General features: G+C 35.2%; 1 protein-coding gene across 2 annotated transcripts in view; it reads left to right on the top strand.

Moving 5' to 3' along the window:
- rad18 (RAD18 E3 ubiquitin protein ligase) overlaps nucleotides 1-22653 on the top strand; it is a 37101-nt gene that overhangs the window by 4030 nt on the left and 10418 nt on the right. For both annotated transcript variants that reach the window (XM_016565567.1, XM_016565566.1), the window contains exons 5-11: nucleotides 3084-3424; nucleotides 3730-3829; nucleotides 7891-8072; nucleotides 8865-8935; nucleotides 9153-9213; nucleotides 14743-14862; nucleotides 16918-17056. In XM_016565567.1, the coding sequence (XP_016421053.1) occupies nucleotides 3084-3424; nucleotides 3730-3829; nucleotides 7891-8072; nucleotides 8865-8935; nucleotides 9153-9213; nucleotides 14743-14862; nucleotides 16918-17056 (1014 nt within the window). The remainder of the gene's footprint in view (nucleotides 1-3083; nucleotides 3425-3729; nucleotides 3830-7890; nucleotides 8073-8864; nucleotides 8936-9152; nucleotides 9214-14742; nucleotides 14863-16917; nucleotides 17057-22653) is intronic.

Here is a 22653-nt window from a genome sequence, read left to right as displayed (position 1 = left end):
CGTTTATAAATCACTCAATGGCCTAGGACCTAAATACATAACAACTGAATATAAAGAATATAAACCTAACAGACCACTCAGATCATTAGGATCGAGTCAGTTAGAAATACCAAGGAAACAAGGGGAACAACGGGAGTCTGCTTTTAGTTATTATGCCGCCCGCAGTTGATTTCCTATTTTTAACTGTTTTAAATTCATTTTAAACCTCTTAAATCAATTTTTTAATCATTTTCAAAGTTTTTAAATTCCTTGTTTTATTGTTGTGATAATTTTTTTCTTTTCTTTTATGTAAAGCACTTTGAATTACCATTGTGTATGAAATGTGCTATATAAATAAACTTGCCTTGCCTTGCCTAATGCAGTACACGTAGCAAGTTTTTTTTTTTTCTTATCATATAATAAATAAAAAGAAAACAGAATAGAAAAAGAATATAGCAAGTTAGTGTTAGAGGCCTTTTTTGCTTTTGCTAATCAGAAGTCAGAAAGTCAGAATTATAATAGTATAATAAATAAAAAGAAAACAAATAGATAGAATGCAAAAAGATTAGAGAAGCAAGTGTTATTTTTTTTTATTTTTTAAAGAAAACAAGCCGTTAGTAAATAAATAGTGCAAGTCTAAAAGGGGCAAGTTTTTTTTTAATATAAAGAATAGAATTAGAATAGAGAGTGCTAGAGTTAGGTCAATAGATATAGATACAGCATTGCTTTTAATTTTGTTTACATTTCTTTGGCTAGTGTATCTTGGATAGAATATTTTTTCGTGATATTACATATGTATATAGTGTTTTTTTTTTTTTTAATAAGTGAAATAATCATGGCCCAAGTAAGCTGAGTGCCTGTTAGCAAAGACAGTAGATTTCAAATCTCATACTGTCCTGCGCCAGCTGGGAAACGGTCATTGAGTTGAATGGGAATGCTAATGAATAGCTTTCTCCCGATATTATAGAGCTTCTTGGTCTCAGTGAGTGCAATTAGCTTTGTTTTCCAGGTCTGATAATCGACTCCTCTGAGCTACTGCTGTTGCAAGCTCATTGTCTCCTACTCTTCCTTCTCTTGCAGTTGGAAGATCAAAGAGTTTCCAAAGAGATCCAAGTTTTCAAGTTTTCTGAAATTTCATTTCCATACAAACTGGGAAAGCTTGGTTTTTCTGCCTTTATAGGCTTTATTAAGATGCAGACCCCAGTATTTTTTGCTGCTATAACCCACTTGAAAGCTACTGAAATTCAGATTTTTTAAATCGTATAAATTTGGGTTTAAACTCAGAATGATATACTCTTCAGTCACACCTATTCTTTATAAACCTTTCCAAAACTGTGGTTCGACCACTTTGCCCTGTTTTCTCAGCTGGAACCTGCTGGTGGTTATGTAACGTATTTGGTTCTCTACAGCAATAAATATTCTTGGTGTGTTCCGTTTGCCTTACTGGATTCACAGCAGCGCTTTGGGGGACTGAAAGTAGACCGTATTTTCTGTGGTCTGTGAGGGGGTCCATGAGGGTTTTTTCATGGTCTTGACTGGGTGGGTAGTTATGCCTGTAGTTACAAGACTGCAGTTGATTTTTTTAAAAGCATTACAGAAGAAAGTCCAAAAAATCAGGACAGTTTGTTATTCATTAGTAAAAAGGGATCATATAAATTTTCCTAATAACCTAAAAATGTTTTTATCATTTTATTTTTTGCATGAGGTCCGCTTATAATATTAGTCAAGGTTTTTTGCTCCAAACAGTCATGATTTAGTTAGTATAATCACGACTATTCCACCCTATTTCGGACCCTTTAAAGGGCATGCTTTATTTTCTGTTTTGCTGCTTTGTCTTTAAGACTTCTACATAAACACCTTTGAAATGTGCTTGTGATATTTCGAGTAGATTTCAACACTGTATGAACAAATGTGTTGCATTATGATTGCATCTGTAGTTGTTTTCAATAAATGTTTAAATACCGGTTAAATCTTGTTTCTCATTAGCTCATTTGATGATAGCTTTCTGCTACTTAATAACCTTAGTCATGGTGCCACCCTGTAAGTAGAGCTTTCAGAGTATGTACAGTGGGTATAGAAAAGAATCACCCCTCTTTAAAATAATCACATTTTGTTGCTTTGCAGCCTGAAATGAAGACGGACACAGTTTACAGCTGTATTTAAAACTGACACCACCATTCAGATGATAACGTAGACCCAAAATGGTCACAGCTGCTTTAATACAGATTGGGACGCCTTGTGTCTTGTTCTTTTTTCTTAAGTGTTTTGTTTTGTGTGCGTATATGTGGACTAACGGGCAGACAAAGAGAAATAAAAGGTTTCAATATGGAAAGTAGTGTTTGCACACCTCATTGACTTCACTTTATGGCTCTGTAATGGCCTCACAGCCACTCTCTGCGTTTGTTGGCTTACTACATATCCCCTGGAATTGCGAAACCGACAGGTGCTTGCCTGCATTCACTCTCTCTCTCTCACTTCCTTTTATGTACTCCTTTCTCTTTATACACTCCTTCTGCCCTCCTCTAAAATTATTTTTCACAATTTCATCTCTCACTGTCCCTCAGTAGGGAAGCGGAGATATTCGAAGGCTTACACGTTGTATAGAGAAGCACAGTTTTGCTGTCAAAAACAAATCGTCACCTTAGTGGCTCAAACAGATGTTCAAACAACCTTTCTTTTTTTGTCCTTGACCCAGTTTGTTCTTCAAGAATTTTTTGTGTCTTTGATATTACATATTGTATGTCCCTTACATACACCACATGGCCCAAAAGTTTTGGAAGCCCCTTTTATCCTTGCAAGTCTGCTGGCACAAAAACTCACTCATTGATAATAAGAAATGTTTCTTGTGCACCAAATTAGCATATTAGAATGACTTCTGAAAGTACACCGAAGAGTGGAATAATGGCTGCTGAAAATTCAGCTTCGCCATCACTGGAATAAACTAATTTTTAAAATATACTAAAATAGAAAACCGTTTGTCTAAATTTTAATATTATTTTACAATGTTACTTTTTTTAAAATTACTTATTTACTTTTACTGAATTTGTGATCAAATAAATGCAAATCAAATAAATGAACTATACATATCTTTCTCATCTCACCAGGCAAAAATTGTGTCACTCAAATTTGGAATCACCCCCTATTTCACCTGAAACCCCGGCTATGATGATCAAAGGCAAAGCAGCAAGACAGAAGGGCCTCAAAAAGGAAGCAAACACCCTCAGTCATTTTTTCCAGAAGAAGACCCCTATAACTGCCTCGTCAAGGACCCAAACAAGTCTTGAGGTTCACATGCCAGTCAAATCGAAACCTGTGGAGCTGTGTGTTCAACAGCTAGGCAGCATCAAGCAAGAAAATGTGAAAGATACAACGGGAGTGGTGAAAGACGAAAAGATGGATGTAACTGCTTTTCCTTCCACGTCACAAAATAAGCTGCTGGTTAAAGGTGATGTGCACAATCTGATATTTTGTTGCAGACAGTTCTATTGTATGTTAGAAATAAACTTGTATATTAGTTAAATGTTAAAAGTAATGGATTTTTCTATCAGACTATTACATGGATTATCCCTTGATTCATTGATAATGGGTTGCCCTCTGATGCATTGATTTGTTTTCTTCACAAGTGAATTATTATAATTTTGTAGAGTGGGGAACCCCTTATAAACACATCTGTGCATGTTTTCCAGAGATTTTAATAGGAAGGACTCAGTACTGGTAATAAGCAATTATTTTTAATAATGTGTGTTGCAGTGGAATGTCCTATCTGTGGAGTAGGTGTGTCCGAACAGCACATTAATAAACATCTGGATATGTGCTTGAGCAGAGACGATAAGAAGGAGGGATTGAGACGGTATGGAGAATATTTGCCCCATAATGCAATATTACAATGTGAAGTTTGACAGTACAAATTGTCTTATATGATTGTCTAGAGGAAATAAATTCAGAATCTTCTTTTAGTTTTTATCAGGTTATTACTTGGTGAAATTGCTTAAATTCAGTAGTTCAATAAAAATAAGTTAATACTGAATAACTGACGTTTCAGACACAATATTTGTAGATATTGTTTATTTTCACGAACGAACGTAGTTTCAAAAGAATCTAAACCAGGATCAAATGTTCAGTGTAGCATTTGCAGACAAGAGGAGTGATGCAAACGCCAAAACATTTCAAATATCTCGAAACATCATTTTGTCCAACCAAATAAGTGGAGCAGAACTAATTGCTGTATTATATAATTTAATACACTTTTCTTAAGATTGTGCTCAGATGTCTTCTTTACAACCATGTATTTATTTTATTTTTTTTATTCTTGCATGTGTCTGAGTTAGTTGGATGGAGTTTAACAAATGAACTGATTGCGGCTGAAACAGCTTTTCTTGAACAGATTTTAAAAACTGTTCACCACTGTTCTGTGGTAAATAATTATGGGCGCGTGAAAATTAGTTGAAGAGTACTTGTGGTTAAAGAATGGATTAGATCCTTATTAAATAACGTTCCCTATAGATTATAGCTTGTCTTCGTCCCTCCCCTTTTTCACCCGAGGGACATTCTGAAGGGCCGACATTTTGGTTTGTGTCTGATTGACAGAAAGTGTGATTTCATTTACTGGACACCTTGAGGGTAACGTGATTAATGAGGGCATGCCATGCATCAGCATTCCTGTGGCCATTAAAATTATTACAATGTTGCTTTTTATTCTTGGTGCGGTTCGCTTTCACATGGCAAAGTTTCTAAACGGACCAAATTTGTTAATACAAGTCACGCGCGAGTAAACTGTTCTCTCATTGGTCAAAGTTCCACGGTTTATTTTCCGGGATTCCACTTAGCTGTCACGCATGTCATCCGTCAGGATGGAATGATAACAGCTTCGCGGGCTTATTGTTGGGTTTTTTTGTAGCTGTCCTTATAATAATTGATCATTTTGAGCAGGAGTCCAGGATTGATTGGGAAAACATTTTTAAAATGCAACTACTACAAAGAAGAGCAATAAGACGGCATTATAAAATAAAAAAAGTGCGCTTTGATTTTTGAATGGCAAAGACGTGCTCACCCACAGACATTCACAGGTTCATTTTGAGGTATTACCAAAACAACAAAGCTAATGCTTTTCACGGAACTTACGTAATTACCCATCATAAATTGTGATATAGCCTGGTTCGTTGGCCCGTTAGATCGGATTGCTTTCTCACTACAACCGAACCGCTCCAGAGTTCGTTTTCAATCGAGCCGAGACCACCTCATTCAGGCGATCTCGGACCGATTGTTTTGGCGCGGATCCGAGCGCGATTGCCGTGTTCACATATGCCCAAACGAACCGAGCTAAGGGGGGAAACGTGCCAGGTTCCGAAACAACGGGCCAGGTGTGAACGTACCCTTAGATTTAATTAATAATTCACCCTCATATTAAACTTTTATCACTTTCTTTATTCTGTGGGACACAAAAGAAGAGACTTTGAAGAACATTGGGTGGCAAAGTACACTGGACAAAAACACTGAGACTTTCTTATTTTGGAATCCACAGAAAAAAGGAAGTTATACAGGTTTGGAATGAGGGTGAGCAAATGATGATAGCATTTTCATTTTTAGGTAAACTGTGCCTTTAATCACTACAGCTATTTAACTGTACGGCCTGAAGGTTGTTGTATCCAGTATAATTGAAAACGAAGAAATATTGCCGCATTAGTCATATTCCGATTCATGAGTAATACTATCTTGTAAATCAGCCTTTCAGGAAACGAAGTGTAAAAGGAAGTATACAAAAAGCAATTTGAAAAAAAAAATATTACACATCATGCCTAATAAGATACCAATAAGACAAAGTGTTTTTAGGCAATTTTCTGGCCTCTTTCATAAGCATGCCACTTCTTTCTTTAATTGTTTATGTGACACATTTCATGAAGGAAATCAGGGAAACATAAAATTATGTATGATGTGATCCCCTAAAGATCACACAAGTTAATAAGTAAATGGCAATACGGCCAACTACCAGGATCATGCCATCCTAACAAACTGAGCAACCGGACCAGGACATCTCTCAGAGAACTGACCCAGAAACCAGTGACAGTGTCAGTGTCTTGGAGAACACCTTTTTTGAGAAAGACTGGCATTAAATCATGTAAAAGCCATGAGACAAAACCTGAACCATTTTGGTAGTAAAACATTTTTTGGTCTGACAAGATTTAAGTTCTTTGGCCTGAAACCAAAGCGCTATGGTTGGCGAAAAATACAACTCGGTACCAGATAACACCTACTCTGCCATGGTGGCAGTGTTTTGTTTTGGGGGATTTCTTTTTCACATGGTGGAACTGGAAAGTTTGTTGGCATCAAGGCCAAAATGGATTAAGCCAAATGCATGCAAATCCTTGAGGAGAACCTGTTTCAGTCAGCCAGAGATATGAGTTACTTTCCAGCACAACAGTTGCCCAAACTACACAGCAAAACTATGAAGTTGTGACTTTATAGTTAGCATTCTAGACACTTGACTTGAAAATCCAATTGAAAGCTTGTGCTATGACCTGAATAGTCACTCTCCATCTAATTTGCTAGAGGTACTGCACATTTTTTATTGAAGAATGGGCAAAAAATGCACAGTTAGGCTATTGGACTATATTACTTGGTGGAAGAATTGATAGTGAATATTATTAAACGTACACTATGTAACTTTTGGCCCTCTAGCTATTAATAATTAAAACTGCATGCATCTTGCATGTCTTGGAAGAACATTGTTTTGGTTGTACTTCGGCTCTGCGCGCATTAATCCATGAATGTGGTTTGTTGTACACATTGAAATGTACCATGTACACACTGAAATCTAAAAAAAGATGTCATCTGAGAGGGTAAGTCTTCAGGGTTTGTTTTGAGTTATTGGAAACATTGATATTTTTAAATTAATGACGTTACATAAGTTTGGATGTGGATGAAGTGCAACCAAAACACAGGCTCAAGTGATAACCAGTTTAGATGGAAAGGGTCGCAGTTTTACTCTTTAGACAGCTGAAGACATTAAGTTGGCAACCTATTAGCTTTATAATTTACACGGTCCATCCTTGAAACAATCCGTAATGGGATGACCCTTTACAATAGCTAATGCTATCTAGTAAACTCACACTGCTGTTAGAGCTACATGGTAGCTAGCTACTGAGTAGCTGGATCTACTTTTCTCTATTTACGGCTATGGTGGGACCCACACAGGCAAGTGACAATTTTACGCAATTGCCTGTGAAATCCATCCCAGCAGGTCTAAAATATAAACACTTACAAGCTTACTGTAGTGTTTCAGGTTAATTTTTAAATATTTATTTAAATTTAGTTAATTTTGAACAAAAAAGTAATAGTGTACTTTTAATAAAAAATTGAATTATAAAACATTCTTGTCTCAAAGGGGAGGAATATTTCTTTATCTTAACATTTTCAGGTAACGAACACCCTCTTGTTGCTTATAGATTTCATGTGCAAAATTACCATAGAACCCAAATCTAAAATTGCTGCAAAAATACTTTATACAAAAGCTGAAGAATTTCAGGAATTGTTTTTGTAAATTTGTTTTGAATGATTTAAAAAAAAAATGTTTTTTTTTGTTTGTACTTTTTTCTCTATAATTTTCAATGTATTTAACATTTTTTCCTTTAAGTGACTCTGTGACTTGTTTATGTGTTTGTGTTTCAGTGGTGGAAGGCGAAAATGCCTAAGCTGTGCAAAATTACCATAGAACCCAAATCTAAAATTGCTGCAAAAATACTTTATACAAAAGCTGAAGAATTTCAGGAATTGTTTTTGTAAATTTGTTTTGAATGATTTAAAAAAAAAAAAAATGTTTTTTTTTGTTTGTACTTTTTTCTCTATAATTTTCAATGTATTTAACATTTTTTCCTTTAAGTGACTCTGTGACTTGTTTATGTGTTTGTGTTTCAGTGGTGGAAGGCGAAAGGCGATGCCTAAGCTCTTGTACACTTTGATTTCTGTTCCAAAACTCAAGAAGATGCTTAAAGAATGCCACCTGTCCGCTCAAGGCAGCAGAGAACAGCTCGTGCGACGCCACCAGCAATTCACCCACATTTATAATGCACAGTGTGATGCACTCAACCCCAAATCAGGTATAAAGTCAGAGATCAATAACTGAATGAATAAATATATGGTGAATTGGAAGACGTTGCTTTAAAGCCATTGAAAAACATGGTTGGGGTTTCATGTAAACGTGTGTTTCTAACACGATGATGAATGACATGAATTAGCCTATGTTTTGGCCCAGCCTGTATTGCTGGTGAAAGAGTTTAGCTGAACACAGCTTCACTCATTCCAGTGATTGTAGGTGGTGGAATGTAAATTATGTGCTGGAGTTAGTCACCCTGTGGGGACCCTGGCACAAAAATGACAGGGCTGGTGGAAAAATACAGTACTTTCATCCCTCAAGTTTTGTTTGAGTTACTGCTTCCCTTCCCACTGACCCTTTCAGAGCTGAATTCATCTCTCTTCATTGAGGTGTCAAAGGTTTTGCAGGAAACCTTCTATTTTTCTTTCATTCGCCCGAAGTTACCATGGTTTCTGTTTAAGAGCTTGGGCTTGAGTGTGGAATGTTTTTTGTTTTTTTCACACTACCTGTGAGGTTCTGTTTTGTCATATACAATGGCAGATTGAATTGATAAATTATAGAACTCAAACTGATTTCTATGCCACAAGATTGTGTAAAACCTAATGGTCATGTTATACAGAATGATATGAGAATGGTCATCCCTTTTGTGTGCTTTAATAGATGCAAGAAAACCAAATAGGTACTGTACGTATTGGGGTGGGATTTTTATGTATTTGTATATATTTACATGTTGTTGTTTTCAGAAAAGGTGGTTGTATTTTATAGTTAATGTTTTTGCTTTTGCTTTTTCTAACAGCTGGAGAAATTGCCAAAGAACTTGAAAACAATGAGAGGTTAAGGAATCAGTTGGAGAGTAAACGAAAACCTGTATGTGCTACTATGGATTGTCATTTCTATAATATAAAAATATATATAAATGTGTATATAATGTCATATATATTTCTATATGTATGTCTCTGTTGCATTTTATTTTTATTTATAAAATACATTTTTGTGATGGTTCAGCTTTTTAAAAGTGCATTCATGTTGAAACAACTCCAGCATTTAGATTTATTTTTTTTTCATAATGTTTTGTGTCTGACAGTTAATCGTCACTACGAAGAATCAGACAGCTGAAGAAATTGAGGAGTTACACTCAAAGTACCGTAAGTCCTGGCTTTATAAAAACTTACACTGAATAAAGAATGAGACTGTTGCTCTTGACAGTTTAGAGGAAGTGATGTCCTTGCACTGATGTTTGAGTGATGTCACAACAGGGTCAGGTTCATTCTCCTGCTTGTCCTGTGCATTATAAAATAAAAATGTCTGTTTGATTTATGTACCGAATAACATTACTATCTCCTACCTCAAGGTTGACTGAGCATATGTAATCTGAATATTTTTGTAAATTATTAGGTAAAGATATTGGCAAATGTTTTTACCCGTGGCTCCAGAATAATATTTTTATAGTGTTTGGGGTGAGTCTTCTCACTTTTTTGTGGACAGTGCAGTAAATCTTTGAGATGAGAAGGCAGTCTGTCTTAGGCATAGTCCAGTTCTGAGTCTCAAACTCTTATTTATTTATTTTTTTTAATTGAGGACTCGTAGCTTCAATGTGATGTGCCTACTATCCAGTTATTTTGGTCTGGAAAAAAATGTCAAATTTGTATTTCCTTTTTTTTTTTTTTGCAAAAGAAATAATTGAGGATTTGCATTTGAATCACTCATATGACTTACATAAGCAATGGTTAGATTGTCATTTTCATTCTTTAAATTATCTAAAAAGTCAGGACTGAAAGAAAATCCTGCTATTAATGTCTCATAAGGCTATGCTAAGATCATTTGTCATATTTATCTACTGAACAGTCTCTTTAAAAGATGTACCATGTGAGCTGCTGTTATATGTTGTTGTAACTAGTTTTTGTGAAAAATATTGTTTAATTACATTAAAGAAGTGTTGTAGCTATGCTGCCGTGAGTTGCTGAGCAGAAAATGGCTGCAAGATTGAAGGTGCAGCTATGATCGTAATCATCAAAAATAATTTTTCTGATTTGCCGCTTTTACCTCATATATCAGATCTTCTTGTTCAGGTACGGTTTGGACTGTATGCAGAACTGTGGTGCAGAGATTTCTAAACTGAATACAGATTTAGCTAGGTCTTGAGTGGAGCTGCATGCTTTCATTTTGAAGTTTCTCTCCTGACGATTTCGATATGCATAATCTCTCTTCGGTTATCTTAAGTAGTTCTCAGCCAAAATGTTTTCCAGAAACCTTTGCCTTTTGTGACTCCCAAGTTCACTAAGCAGCTAAGTGCGTGTGTGTGAGGGAGTGAGAGAGGAACGGCGAAAGATCCCTCAAGGGATTGGAGGGGAAGGTGGTGATCAATACGACAATACCAACAGGGTCTCAAGATCGATCCTACCTCATTAAATGTTCCAATCTGCCTTAGTGACCCGACTCAGAACGCTTAGACCAAGAAATCAGACAATGGGCTCCAAGCTTTAAAAATACTGTCCCCTGTTTGATGGACTGCCAAGAGGGCTTTAAGGGAATCAGCCGAATAAGTCAGTTTGTGTTTTGTGGTGTTTTAATGGAATAGAATTAAAACAATTTAATTTGTGTTGTATTAGTGGAGGAGATGATTATCGTTGAAAACATCTTGGTCTCAATATGGTCTATTCCTCAAACAAAGCTATCATATGACTTCAGAAGACTTATAGTGTTATAGACCATTATGTGACACTTTTATGGTATTTTTGCATCTTTTTTGAAGTTTGAAAGCCTCATTGAGATGGGAATAATAATGGAAAAGCGACCAGTACAATTCTACTTTTGTATTCCACAGAAGAAAGTAAGTCATACAGGTTTGGAATGACATGAGAGTGAGAAATTATAACAGAACTGTTATTTTTGATTGAACTGTTCCTTAAACATAAACCTAAGAAACTGAAGATTGAAGATGTTCACCAAGTAAACTAAATGTCCTTTAATTGTTTCTGTTTATGGATATTTATCCTTACAGGTCCAAATGTTGTGCACTATTAACTTCAACTCTAAAGGTTTTGTTCCTTGTGTTTCTATTTGGCATGAACAGGTTACAGCTTCTAGTCCTATAGTGGCGTCTCTGCTATAATAAAACCCACTTACCCTATCAACCTCCTCCCATTAGAAATAAAGCCTTTTAAGGTGGATTGGTGTAATTTTCGCCAAGTGAGAAAACATGGCCCGTATTTGTCATGTAAAATTGACCTAGCAGCAAAAGATGAAAGCCACTGTGCGATTAGAGCAGCCAGACGGATGTCGGAGACAGGATGTTGAAATATTGATGCGCAGCACGGAGGAGATCTATAAATAGCGGCATGCCGAGATAAACTCTTGATTAATCATCAAAAGGGCTTGATGATTCACCAGCTTCATGGAGTGTCCGATGAATGGGGAAATGACACGGGGTGAATAAGACACCCCAGAAATCTAGCTTTTCTATACAACAGGTTCATCCTAAATAATGAAACAAAAGTGTCACTGTTAGGCCATAGCGCAATTTTATAAACAGAATAATTGAAAATATTTCTTTAAAATATTTATTTAATATTTATGTATTTATTCATTTATTTGTTCATATATTTTTGCATTTATTTAAATTTTTCTTTATCATAGCACTAGGGAAGCTTTGTTTCAATTGTTGAGGAATTTTTTCATGCCCTTTGCCTCAGGATCTGTATGTTTACAAGGACCTGTAGGACATTTTTTGTAGGATTTTTTCCTTTTATATATAGCGTTTTACCTTTCATTTACCAATTTAAACCCAACCATCTCTGTCTGTCAGAAATGAAAAATGAAAATGAACAGAGCACTGAACTGTTTTTTTGTACATGCGTTTATAATTTTGGCACATATGTGTTGTGTGGAGATGTTTATTTTGTTGGATGATTTTGTTTCAGAGTCTTAGATTAGATCGTACACTATAATATTGTTTATAGTTGTGTGTTCTGCAAGTCATTACATTTGTAGTCTTTTTTTTTTCATTATTTGTTTGTTGTATAAATATATACACAAGGATGCTAAGCTCAAGAGCCTGTCGGGTAACTGGCCATTATCAGATCTGATCCTGCTTTTGTCCACAGTAAATAACTCTGAAGCCTCAGATTTCTATCCCAAGTTTCCTGAGCATGACTCAATATGACTTGAGAAAGAAACTGAATATTTAGACATTGAAGTCTTGTAACACTTTACCACCCACTTCTTAGTAATGGTTTCAAGATTCCTGTAATGTTCTTTTTGTTCTGTCACATGGTCATATTTTAATGTAGACTGTCACCAAATAGGAATGCCTGTTAAATACAAAATCTGCAATGGGGGAGGGGGGAACTTGATATTTTTGTTTGTTGCATCCCCGGAGATCTAAAATAGCAGGAGAAAGCCATCTGTTATCATTCCCAATCATCCCCTGTGTTTATCTGGTTTAAAGCATTGTAGCGTTATGAGAGTAAGCTGTGTTAGCTATCCGTAAACTACTACTTCAGGGCTTTTTAGTTGTTATCCTAGCCGCTTCACAGCTTCTTTTGCTTATAGCAAGAATGAATAAATTCAAGAACTTGTATCATGTTTGATATGAAAACACATGATATGTGTTTTCACAATTTATAATGCTGTTGGCTCTGGAAGAAATGTCTGACTTCATTGTTTACTGAGTGTCTTCAGCGTCAGAATGACTTGTGCAAGAAGAGACGCAGATCAGATACAGCTGGTGGGTGGCATGGCTTGGGCTAACTTAAAACAGTTTTTATTGAGATCTGCAGTTTAGATGGATACATACTTGTATCAGTTCCACGAAGGAAATTGCAGAGCACAAGTGAAACAGAAGTTAATCAACACAGCATGGTACAGCATACTTCAAAACTGTGCATGTGCACCTAATATAATAAAAATACAGGGTACTCAAACAACTTAAAACATGCTTTTAAAAAAGACAAAATTACAAGACGACAAAGTTCGAAATTGGAATTTATATTTTCTGGTTCCTTTTAGCAGTCTGGTTCATAAATTATTCACATAAGGATTTTTTCTTCACTTATTTTTTTAGGAATAAATAATGGAGCTGATTAGACATGATGCCAATTTGTAGGTTGATCCCAAAGACTAATTCATCATGGGTTCTCTGGGGAATTGAGATGTTTTTTTTTTTATATATAGCTGTTTTCAGTTTGTAGTTGTTTCTAAAACTTTGCCCACATAAAAAGGCAGTAATTTCTCAGACAGTCAACAAGTCATTATTCCTGAGATAAAGTTCCCTATTTAGCAATTCTGTGATTAGCCAGCAGTGGTTTATGAAAAATGACACTAAATAGGCTTTCTAATGGAATTGCCAAAATGGGCTTTCAGCTGTTGTAGTATGAAGTAAGAGATGTCAGGCTAACTTGCCATAAAGGCCATAACTAATGCACACCATGTACAATTGAGATTAGAAGCCACGCGCTCTAATGTTTTCAGTGAGTAACAACAGTGTGGTTGAGATAACACTATATGAGTAATGTCGCTCAGTGTGCCGTTTTATTGGCTAAAAATTAGGCCTTAAGAATAACAGGACCCTGCTGGACAAATTTGCTGTATGTGAAAATTCGAAAGATGAATGTTGTGTGAAAATTGTGGTTATGTTTTCTTGTAAGCATTACTTCCATTAAATTATTGGTGTACCTGCTTACTAGGCTAAAAGCAAAGATGACTTGATAGGATTTTACACATGTTGGATTCTACACATGTATATGTTTGTTTTTGTAAAACTACGTTCTTTAAGCTATTCACCTTTCACTTGATTTTTCAAATGGGAACCATATATATGTGTTCCATGAATAAAATGCAAATATTATAAATTCAACCCTATTCAGTTATACCAGATATACTGGGAATAGAAACAGGATTCATATGCTGTATCGCAAACAGACACAGATGAATGTCAGGGTCTGAGGACATTTAAAAGCAGTGTGTTAGTGATCGTGAGCTGTGCTGGATATCTCTGTTGTTTTTCTCCTGCAGTTCGTCGTCATTTCAGCTGATCTCTTCTTGGGCTTTTGGCTGATGTGATTTTAAAAGCAGGCCGTATGACCTTTCATCTGCTTTTGTTGTTTTTCGCCCATACATTTATCATGGTCTGCCTTGTAATGCCAGTGCTTTCAGAGTCACTGTTATTTTCCATTGCAGGATTCATTCTCTGTTAGAAGAGAAAGCTAAGATTGAAATATAATCCTCTATCATTTTCGGTACAAGATACATTCAGATTTTCCTTTTATGGCTTTGTTTTTTTACTTTATTAATGTATTTTGACATTATGTAATAATTTATTATCCAGGCATGGCTGTTGTATAATGCCGGTTTTGGCATTTTTTATTAAAGATTAAAAAGGTTAAATAATAAAGTCATAATGTAAAAAGTAGCTTGATATCATAATTGACCATATTTACTTAACGTTCCTGATTCATTAGTGCACATTATTGCAAAAGGTGGGGAAAATTTAATGACTCTTTCATCAAAATCTAATAATATGCTCCGCCTCCTGAAACTTTCCTTGAGGTATTCAGGTCTGCTATAGAATGCCCGTTTTTCAAGCTTCAGTATTTGTTTCTTAATTTCTTTATATAAAGTAAGTTGAAAGTAGTACTAAACACTTTACTTCTCTGCCTTTTGATTCTTTTACTTAGGGAAGCAGCACAGTAGCGAATTTTCCCGTTTGATTGCCCAGGTCAGAGGTCGTCTGGAGACATCCAAGAGAGCACAGATCAAACAAGAAGAGAAGTCTACAGAGGAGACAGACTCCAAAGGTCCCACTGTCTTCAGTTTCTCTTCAGATTGCACTTAAAGATGTTACACGTTTCCCCATACTGTATATCCTCATTTGAACATTAGTTAATATTGATTGATTGACGATTTAACTGATGGTCAGCAATGAATTTAGAAAATCTGACATTTGTTAAATGTAGGCAGGTTGTATAGGTCATTTTAGCTTGATTTGTAGATAATTGTAGTTAACTGCTTAATGAAATTGCATATAGTCACAAATTTGAATAGTTGATATTTAATTAGGTCGTAGAATGTCCCGTAATCTCCAAGTGTCTTCATAATAAATTACATTTATGTTGACACTACGCTGGAAATGGTTGCTACTGCAGTGGTGCTCGAAAGTTTGTGAACCCTTAAAAATGTTCTGTAAATTAAACCTATATTCAGAATCCAACTGACAAGTAATTTGAAAATAAAATAGTTTTTTCATACATTTATTTACCAAAATGATCCAGAAGTCATTATCAGTTCATTTAAAGTAATCAGAATAGGGTGATAAAAATCAGATGTGAATTTAGTAAGCTGTGAGTCCATCATCAAGAAAACACACAGAATGGTGTGCATGGCAGGATAACAAGGAGAAAGCCACTGCTCCAAAAAGACAGTGGACCAACATTTTTCCAATCTGACATTCAGGACTGAGCCAAAGTTTTTTTTTGTTTTTTTTTAAACATTTGGTTGCATTATTACTTTTCTGAAAACAAAGATTCACATACTTTTTCTACAAAGAGGTTCACTATTAGAGCATTTTAATTGGTAAACAAGTGAAAATATAACATGTTGTGTGTTTTGATTAGACTCTCTTTATCAAGTTTTAGGACTTGAATGTTGAGGAAATGTATGCAAAAAAATAATAATTTAACCATATAAATCTACCACCACTGTAGTGACAGAGTTACTATATACTAAAGTACTAAAGTTTCAAACAGTGTCTGTGTGTGTGAATGAAATGTGCTGTACATTTCATTCTCACACACACACACACACACAAACACTGGTGACCCCATTACCTTCTCTAATGATAATGCACCGGTCTCATGCTGTTATCAACAAAGCATTAATGGCTCTATATGTGGACTTCAGAGTCAATAAGTAGTTTGCAGTGTAAAAATATTCAACTTGTCTAGATTGGTTATCTCTTTATCATATTTTGGAATTGTCAGTTCTCCAATAGTGGTTATGTGTAAATAGAGATTTTGGTGGTGTGGTGATCAATACAAAAACAATACCTTTTTCATCACTCTGTAAATGTTCACGTTTTATATATATATATATATATATATATACAGTGGTGTGAAAAAGTGTTGGCCCCCTTCCTGATTTCTTATTTTTTTGCATGTTTGTCACACTTTAATGTTTCAGATCATCAAACAAATTTAAATATTAGTCAAAGATATTATCTTTGACTAATATTTAAATTAGTTTGATGATCTGAAACATTAAAGTGTGACAAACATGCAAAAAAATAAGAAATCAGGAAGGGGCCCAACACTTTTTCACACCACTGTATATAGTGTTTATCAATAAATTAAAATTAAGTTTTTGCCGCACGTAAAAAAAAAAAAAAGTGTTAGTGTGACTCTTGCTGTGACACACGTGTTGTTGTATTTCTTAAAAACACCAAGACTTATTTTTATTTTAGATTCTGACTACGTCTAAAATATATACGAAAATATTAACAAAAAAAAATTGTCCCAATAATCAATATCAAGAGGTCTTATTTCACAAGGTTTTCCACAAGATTGTATTCCAGTGGTGTATTCATAACTGTATTTGAAGAGTTCAGATGCAAAAGCCTCTAGTGCCGTCTGAAATTTTCTTCTGAAATGAGCATTTTTACCAGGCTCCTATGATTAGGTTCAGTAATTTTACTTTATTGGCAATGTATAGGTTTTTTTCTATGCCATTAAAGTGAAATAACTGAACATAAACAGGAGCCTGATAAAAATACTCCTTTTAGATGAAAATTTCAGATGGCACTTAGAGGCTTTTGCATCTGAATTCTTCATTTGTTCTTCTGTCTTTCAACGTAACAGGTGCACCAAGCAGCATTCAGAACGCTCCCCAGCCTCTCGTTTCTACAATGCTGAAAGTAAAGAGTGAAGAGATGGAGGGGGTAATTGAGCTTCCATCAAGATCATCAAGCCCTACAATCAGTGAAGTGTCAGTCAGCAGGTACTTCTTTTTGAAAGCAAACTATTTCCACCCTTGTATTTGGAATAATTTTAGGTGGTCAATACTTAAAGAGATAGTTCCCCCAAATTCTATCAATTACTCTCCCTTATATTATTACAAACCTGTATGACATTCTTTCTCCTGCCGACCACAAAAGAAGATATTTTGAAGGATAACTAAACTGTTTTAGTGACCATTGACATTTGTATGGGCACAAAATAACATTTAGACATTTCTCACAATGCATTTGTTATATGTATTGTTTCATGTTTTAAAATGACATGAGGGTGAGTAAATGATGACAGAATTTTCATTTTGGGTGAACTATACCTTTAAGCATAAGGGAAATAAGACCAGATTGCTGAGCTTTTTGTCTACCAATGTCTTTTAGCTGAATACAGCATGGCATAGAGTGCTTTATTGCTTTTATTAAAATATTTATAAGCAAAACTATTTAACAAGATCCAGTCCCTGATGTCTAAATCTGCATCTAGGTCCAGCAAAAAAAAAAAAAAAACTCCTCTTTGGCCTGTCTTTGAAACCGCATAGTTTTTGCAAGCAAAGTATTGTGTAAATGCATGCGCTTTGAAATCATGTGTTTGCTAATTAACTTTCATGTGGAGAGATTTCGTGGGAAAGATCTGTCAGCATAGACAGTCATTCATCATAACACGGTATTTATTATTCAGGGCAAGTTCAGTCAGAGAAGTTTAATTTAAGAATTTCTTTCTTTTTTTTTATCTTGTTTCTTAGTCAAGATGCTTGTGAGGTGCTGTCTTTTCATTTTTCTTTTTGTTATACTTAGAATCCATAAGGCATACATCTAAATGTGGTCTTGATAACAAGTAAGCATTTCATTTAGCCACAGAACATTGAATAGATCCTTGGACTTGCTTTGATTTGTCTTGGAGTATGCTATGAAATTAATACCATTTGACCAAAAATGCTTTCAAACCCTAACCTGAGGGTAGTGTTCCTCCCTGCCTTTCTTTCTCTAGTCCACTTCAAATACTGTATACGTCTTTTTTTTAGGCAAATCAGTCTGGCATTACCATGAAAATGGTTTTTAGATGCTATCAAGGCCGCCATTAACACCCTTTTTGCTGCAGATTAAGTATTTCTGATTCTGAAATGTACTGTTTCTGAATCCACTTAAAATAGTGATACTACTGGTAAACGTAAACATGTGCAGGAGGAAATATCAACCATTAGAGACCATTACAGTTTTTTCTTTCTGTTTTTTGTCTCACTCCATTTCCCCATAGGAAACACACATAATGCCCATAAAAATAGACTCTTCCCTATTCATTCATAGAAAACCTTTTATGAATGAACATGCCAATACATTGTGTGTATGATCATTATTTTCTTGTATATTTTCTTTTGTATTGTATTCTGTTTTATGCATGCTTATGATAGAACCACTAGTTAATGTAACCTCACCTATACCATATTTGGTATCCATATTTGGGATGTTTCGTCACCCAGTGTATTTGTGTTTTACAATTTATAATGTTGATATTTATATTGTGAGGAAGACTCTGAATTGAATTTATTTTAACTAAAAAAGACAAGTAAACAGTCAGTAATAAAATAAGAATAGATAAATGACAAGCAATGGCACAAACAAATACAATGACAAGATACAACTAAAATTAACTGTGCTTTAAGTTTTTCAGGTAGGTATAACAGTAATATTCAGGTACAGAAATACCACAGAAACGGAATAATCTATTTCACTTTAAAATAACACTAGTTAGTCTTCAATGTATAAATAAACATTAATGACAGACAGCAGCAGGTTTATTTAAGTTGCTGTCTCTTTAAGACCTCATGCACGGATCTAACGGTTACTCATAAGTTTTGTTTCTCAACTGTTTACATTCACTTAATAGTCTATATACAGACAATGTTTAGTATAAATCGACTGTTTACGTGAATACACATCAAGATGGGCATTTTGACATAATTTTGTGTGTATTGTGCGCTGAAATATTTGTGAGAATTTCCCACGTTACAAGCGCGGAAACTGCGGGAATCAGTAGAATTATGCGCAATGCCCGTAATCCCGCTGAATTTGAATTTGAATTTTGATGATCTAAATGAGTGTATATTATATGTTGATACTTATGCAACATATTAGTGTTCTAAGAATCTTGAATAGTTTTTGCATCAGCACCCAATCCAGTTCTAGGACAAAGAGTTGTAAACTTTCCCTCCGAAATTTTAAGTCCACATTGGTTCACTGACCCCCTGGAGGTGTGACCTCCATAGAAGTTAAAATGCCTCACATCAGTGACCCGGCCAAGGCAATGCAAGTATCGTACATTTAACTAAACAAAACAGAGGTTTAGTATAAGCTGTAGACCCCGTTGTAAAACGGCGCTGATGGTTTCACTCAGGTAGTTAACTGACTCCTTTTCATAGCTTCGTTCCCTGTTTCTCTAAAGGTTTCAGTCATTCGGTCTCATTTGCCCTTCCTGCTTGTGTGATTGTTTGTTTGTATAGACTAGTTATGTGTTAGTGTTTAGTTAATAAAACTTTTGTCCACAAATTACATGAGTTTCTGATTCTCTCACTGCTTGTGGATAATGTCCCTTTAATGATCCGATCTAGTTACATGCTCTAATGCACTAGTACTGTAAGAAAGTTATTTTCTGTGGCCCTCAAAATGCCTTTTACACTTTGTGTGTGAGCAGCTGCTGCATGTTGCAAAACAATGCCCTGGCCATAATATTAATTTTACATGTACATTTTTATTGGTTTTATATTTTGGTGCAGTTTTGTATTTTGTTGTGATGCCAGTATCAAAGTCTCCTGAGAGCTGTCACCAAGAGTCGTGTTATTAATCATAATGCAAGACTGTGGAATTTAGTTTCAGGCGAAAATGATGTGTAGAATGTGTGATGAAGTTCATCAAATGGGGTCTTTTCATTAATAGTGTGGTTTTGTTGATGGAAAATGTAGTCAATGTGCTAATAACTTTTAACCAGATTTCATAAATCTAAATATTTATAATTAATTATAACTAGTTATGATTAATTATTCATATTTCCCCATGAATGAGCTGATTCGCTACAGAATATTCATGCCAGGTCATGCTCATCGAGAGACTGAAGAAAGTCGTTGAGGAATTACAAAAAATGTAACCTTTGTAAAGAGTTTACGAATGAACTTGAATAATCTTTGCCATTGTTAAACTGAAAAATGAATCGCGCTCGTTTACTCTCACAAGTGGCCCTGATTGCTTAGCTCTACATGGCGTCCTTTGTAAGGACACAGCATTTAGATATGTAGATTAATGTAATAAGATGTTATGTGTGCACAGTCCTGCTTGGCTCAGGGGCACTATAATTTGATGTATTTGTTTTATTAATTTGTAGAAGGCCTCTAGTAACCGATGTTCCTCATTGTGTCTTTAGAAAGTGGGTGGACCGTTTTAACAAGGTGAATGATAATGAGAAATTTTCATTTGCACCGTATTCGTTGGCTTGCCAGACAAATCTATACATTTATGTATATATATATATTATGTCACATCAGCCAGTGCCTCATCGAGGTCTGACTAGTTGATTTAAAAAAAAAAATAAAAAAAATTGTAGTTTTGGCGCACACAACATCTCAATGTTGTGATTTGCTGTCAGTAGAGTTAAAGGTTAAAGTCAATTTTTAGCAATGCATCAAGTCCCCAACGTTTGCAGCTCCACTAGTGTAAGGACACAAATCAGAGGTGATAAGATCTATTACAGGCTCATAACTGCAGCTCATACTGGAGTCTTGAGATGGATGGTAATTAACTGATACTAGGAGCTTATTCGCATGGATGATTCTTGTATTCTAGGGATTAGTTTGTATATGCTTATTAAAATATTGCAGACCATGAACTGCATAGTTTTTTAAGATACTGTATTTGTCATTAGCACTTTGCATACTGACATTTTGAGTTCATGCTGTAAAAATGAGATTAATTTAAATGATTTGTTTACGCCTAAAGCTCTATTCTGGGTTATGTCCTCTGTTTTGTACTAAAACTTCTCTCCTAGTTTGTTAAATCTTACAGTTGAAGTCTTAATCATTCATATTTTTGGATGGGATAAGAGTATATATTTCTTTTTTGTTTAAATGTTTTTGGTGGATTCATTTCTGATTACTGTCAAAGAAAGTCTGAAATCTCAGCTTCATAGGTTGATTTGATCTGCTTTGTGGCGTTTATTCACCCTGAAGTTATGCATTTGAGTGCTTTTGTTGAACCAGTGACATTGAGGTGATTCACATGTGTAGAACCAATCAAAATGCTTGAGGTAGGAAGACGTTTTGAAGTTCTTCTCCCCTGAAGTTTCAGCAGTAACATGACCTCTGTGTCCTGTGAATCAGCAGGAAAATGTCACTTTACCATTTCTGTGGTCTTTATATTATATGAGGAGGTTTTGCAATTTAATATTTTTTTTCCAATGTAATTTTTATCATGTTGTAAGTATAGCAATTTCAGTGAAAATGTATTTTCATTATTTTTTTTAATGAAAATTTTAATATGAATTTCAGCATTTTTGGTATTTGATTTGGTCCCTTCTCTTGCTTTAATAACAGCAGTAGATCTGTGGAAGCAAGAAATTTTAACTTTTTGAATAAAGGAGTTTGTGTTTGATCAGTGAAATATTTCTGTCCTGTCTTTTTTCCCTCTTGTAAATTTGGTGAACATTAATCTTATCTCTTCTGGCTCTGCTTGATCCCTGAATCTAAAACAAACTTTAGTTTAAACAGTGACAGAACGAATTACATCCCGTTCTTCTTATTCAGGGCAGAAATATGCATATGGCTGCCTTGTTGTGGTTTTGTTTTGTGTGCTTTTGATACATGTGGCTTATTCTCTTTTTCTTGTTTTCTCTCTTCCACTAAATCATCTCTGTCCTAGAGGTCGCAGTTAAACTCATCTTTATAAAGATTGCATTTAATAACCAGTATGCATAATGATGGTTAATAGCAGACCGTTTTTTAGATGTTCCAAAAAGCTGCTACTACTAAAAATGGATTTGTACAAAGATAATGAGTACAACCTGTCTTCTCCAGCATATACACTAATTAAAAGTTTGGACACACCTACGCATTCTTTAGAATGTTTTTTTTTTTACTAAGTGCAGACGCGATGTAAATAAGAGATTCATTGTGCAGTTTAGAGAGCTTCATTGATTATAACGGAACTTTTTAAGATCGCGATGAACGAAGATGAGTGACACTTTTTAGTGATAGAGGGAGTGCGCTTTGTGCACTTTCTAGGGTATAATCCATTCAGAATTTGTATGAAACTTTCGTTTTTCGGACACACAGGCTACACCCTGCAAAGTTTCGGGAATGACATCCGCATATTTATGCGGGATTCACTCTCGGATAGCGGTGATTGGCAATGGACGGAACATAAAATATGTTGATTTAATTCTGGAACCGGTCCTGGCCAAACCTCCACAGACAGCGCGCGACCCGAGCGAGATCTAATTCACGGACCAAAAGCGTGTGTAAACTTTATTGAGATCGGGACATATCAACCAGTAATTTAATTTCATTTCCAGTAACGGACGGTAGAAAGTTCAGCAATGAATGGT

Source organism: Sinocyclocheilus rhinocerous, unplaced genomic scaffold (assembly GCF_001515625.1).
Source record: "Sinocyclocheilus rhinocerous isolate Xijiao unplaced genomic scaffold, SAMN03320098_v1.1 scaffold963, whole genome shotgun sequence".
NCBI lineage: Eukaryota > Metazoa > Chordata > Actinopteri > Cypriniformes > Cyprinidae > Sinocyclocheilus > Sinocyclocheilus rhinocerous.
This window is presented reverse-complemented; position numbering and strand designations above follow the sequence as displayed.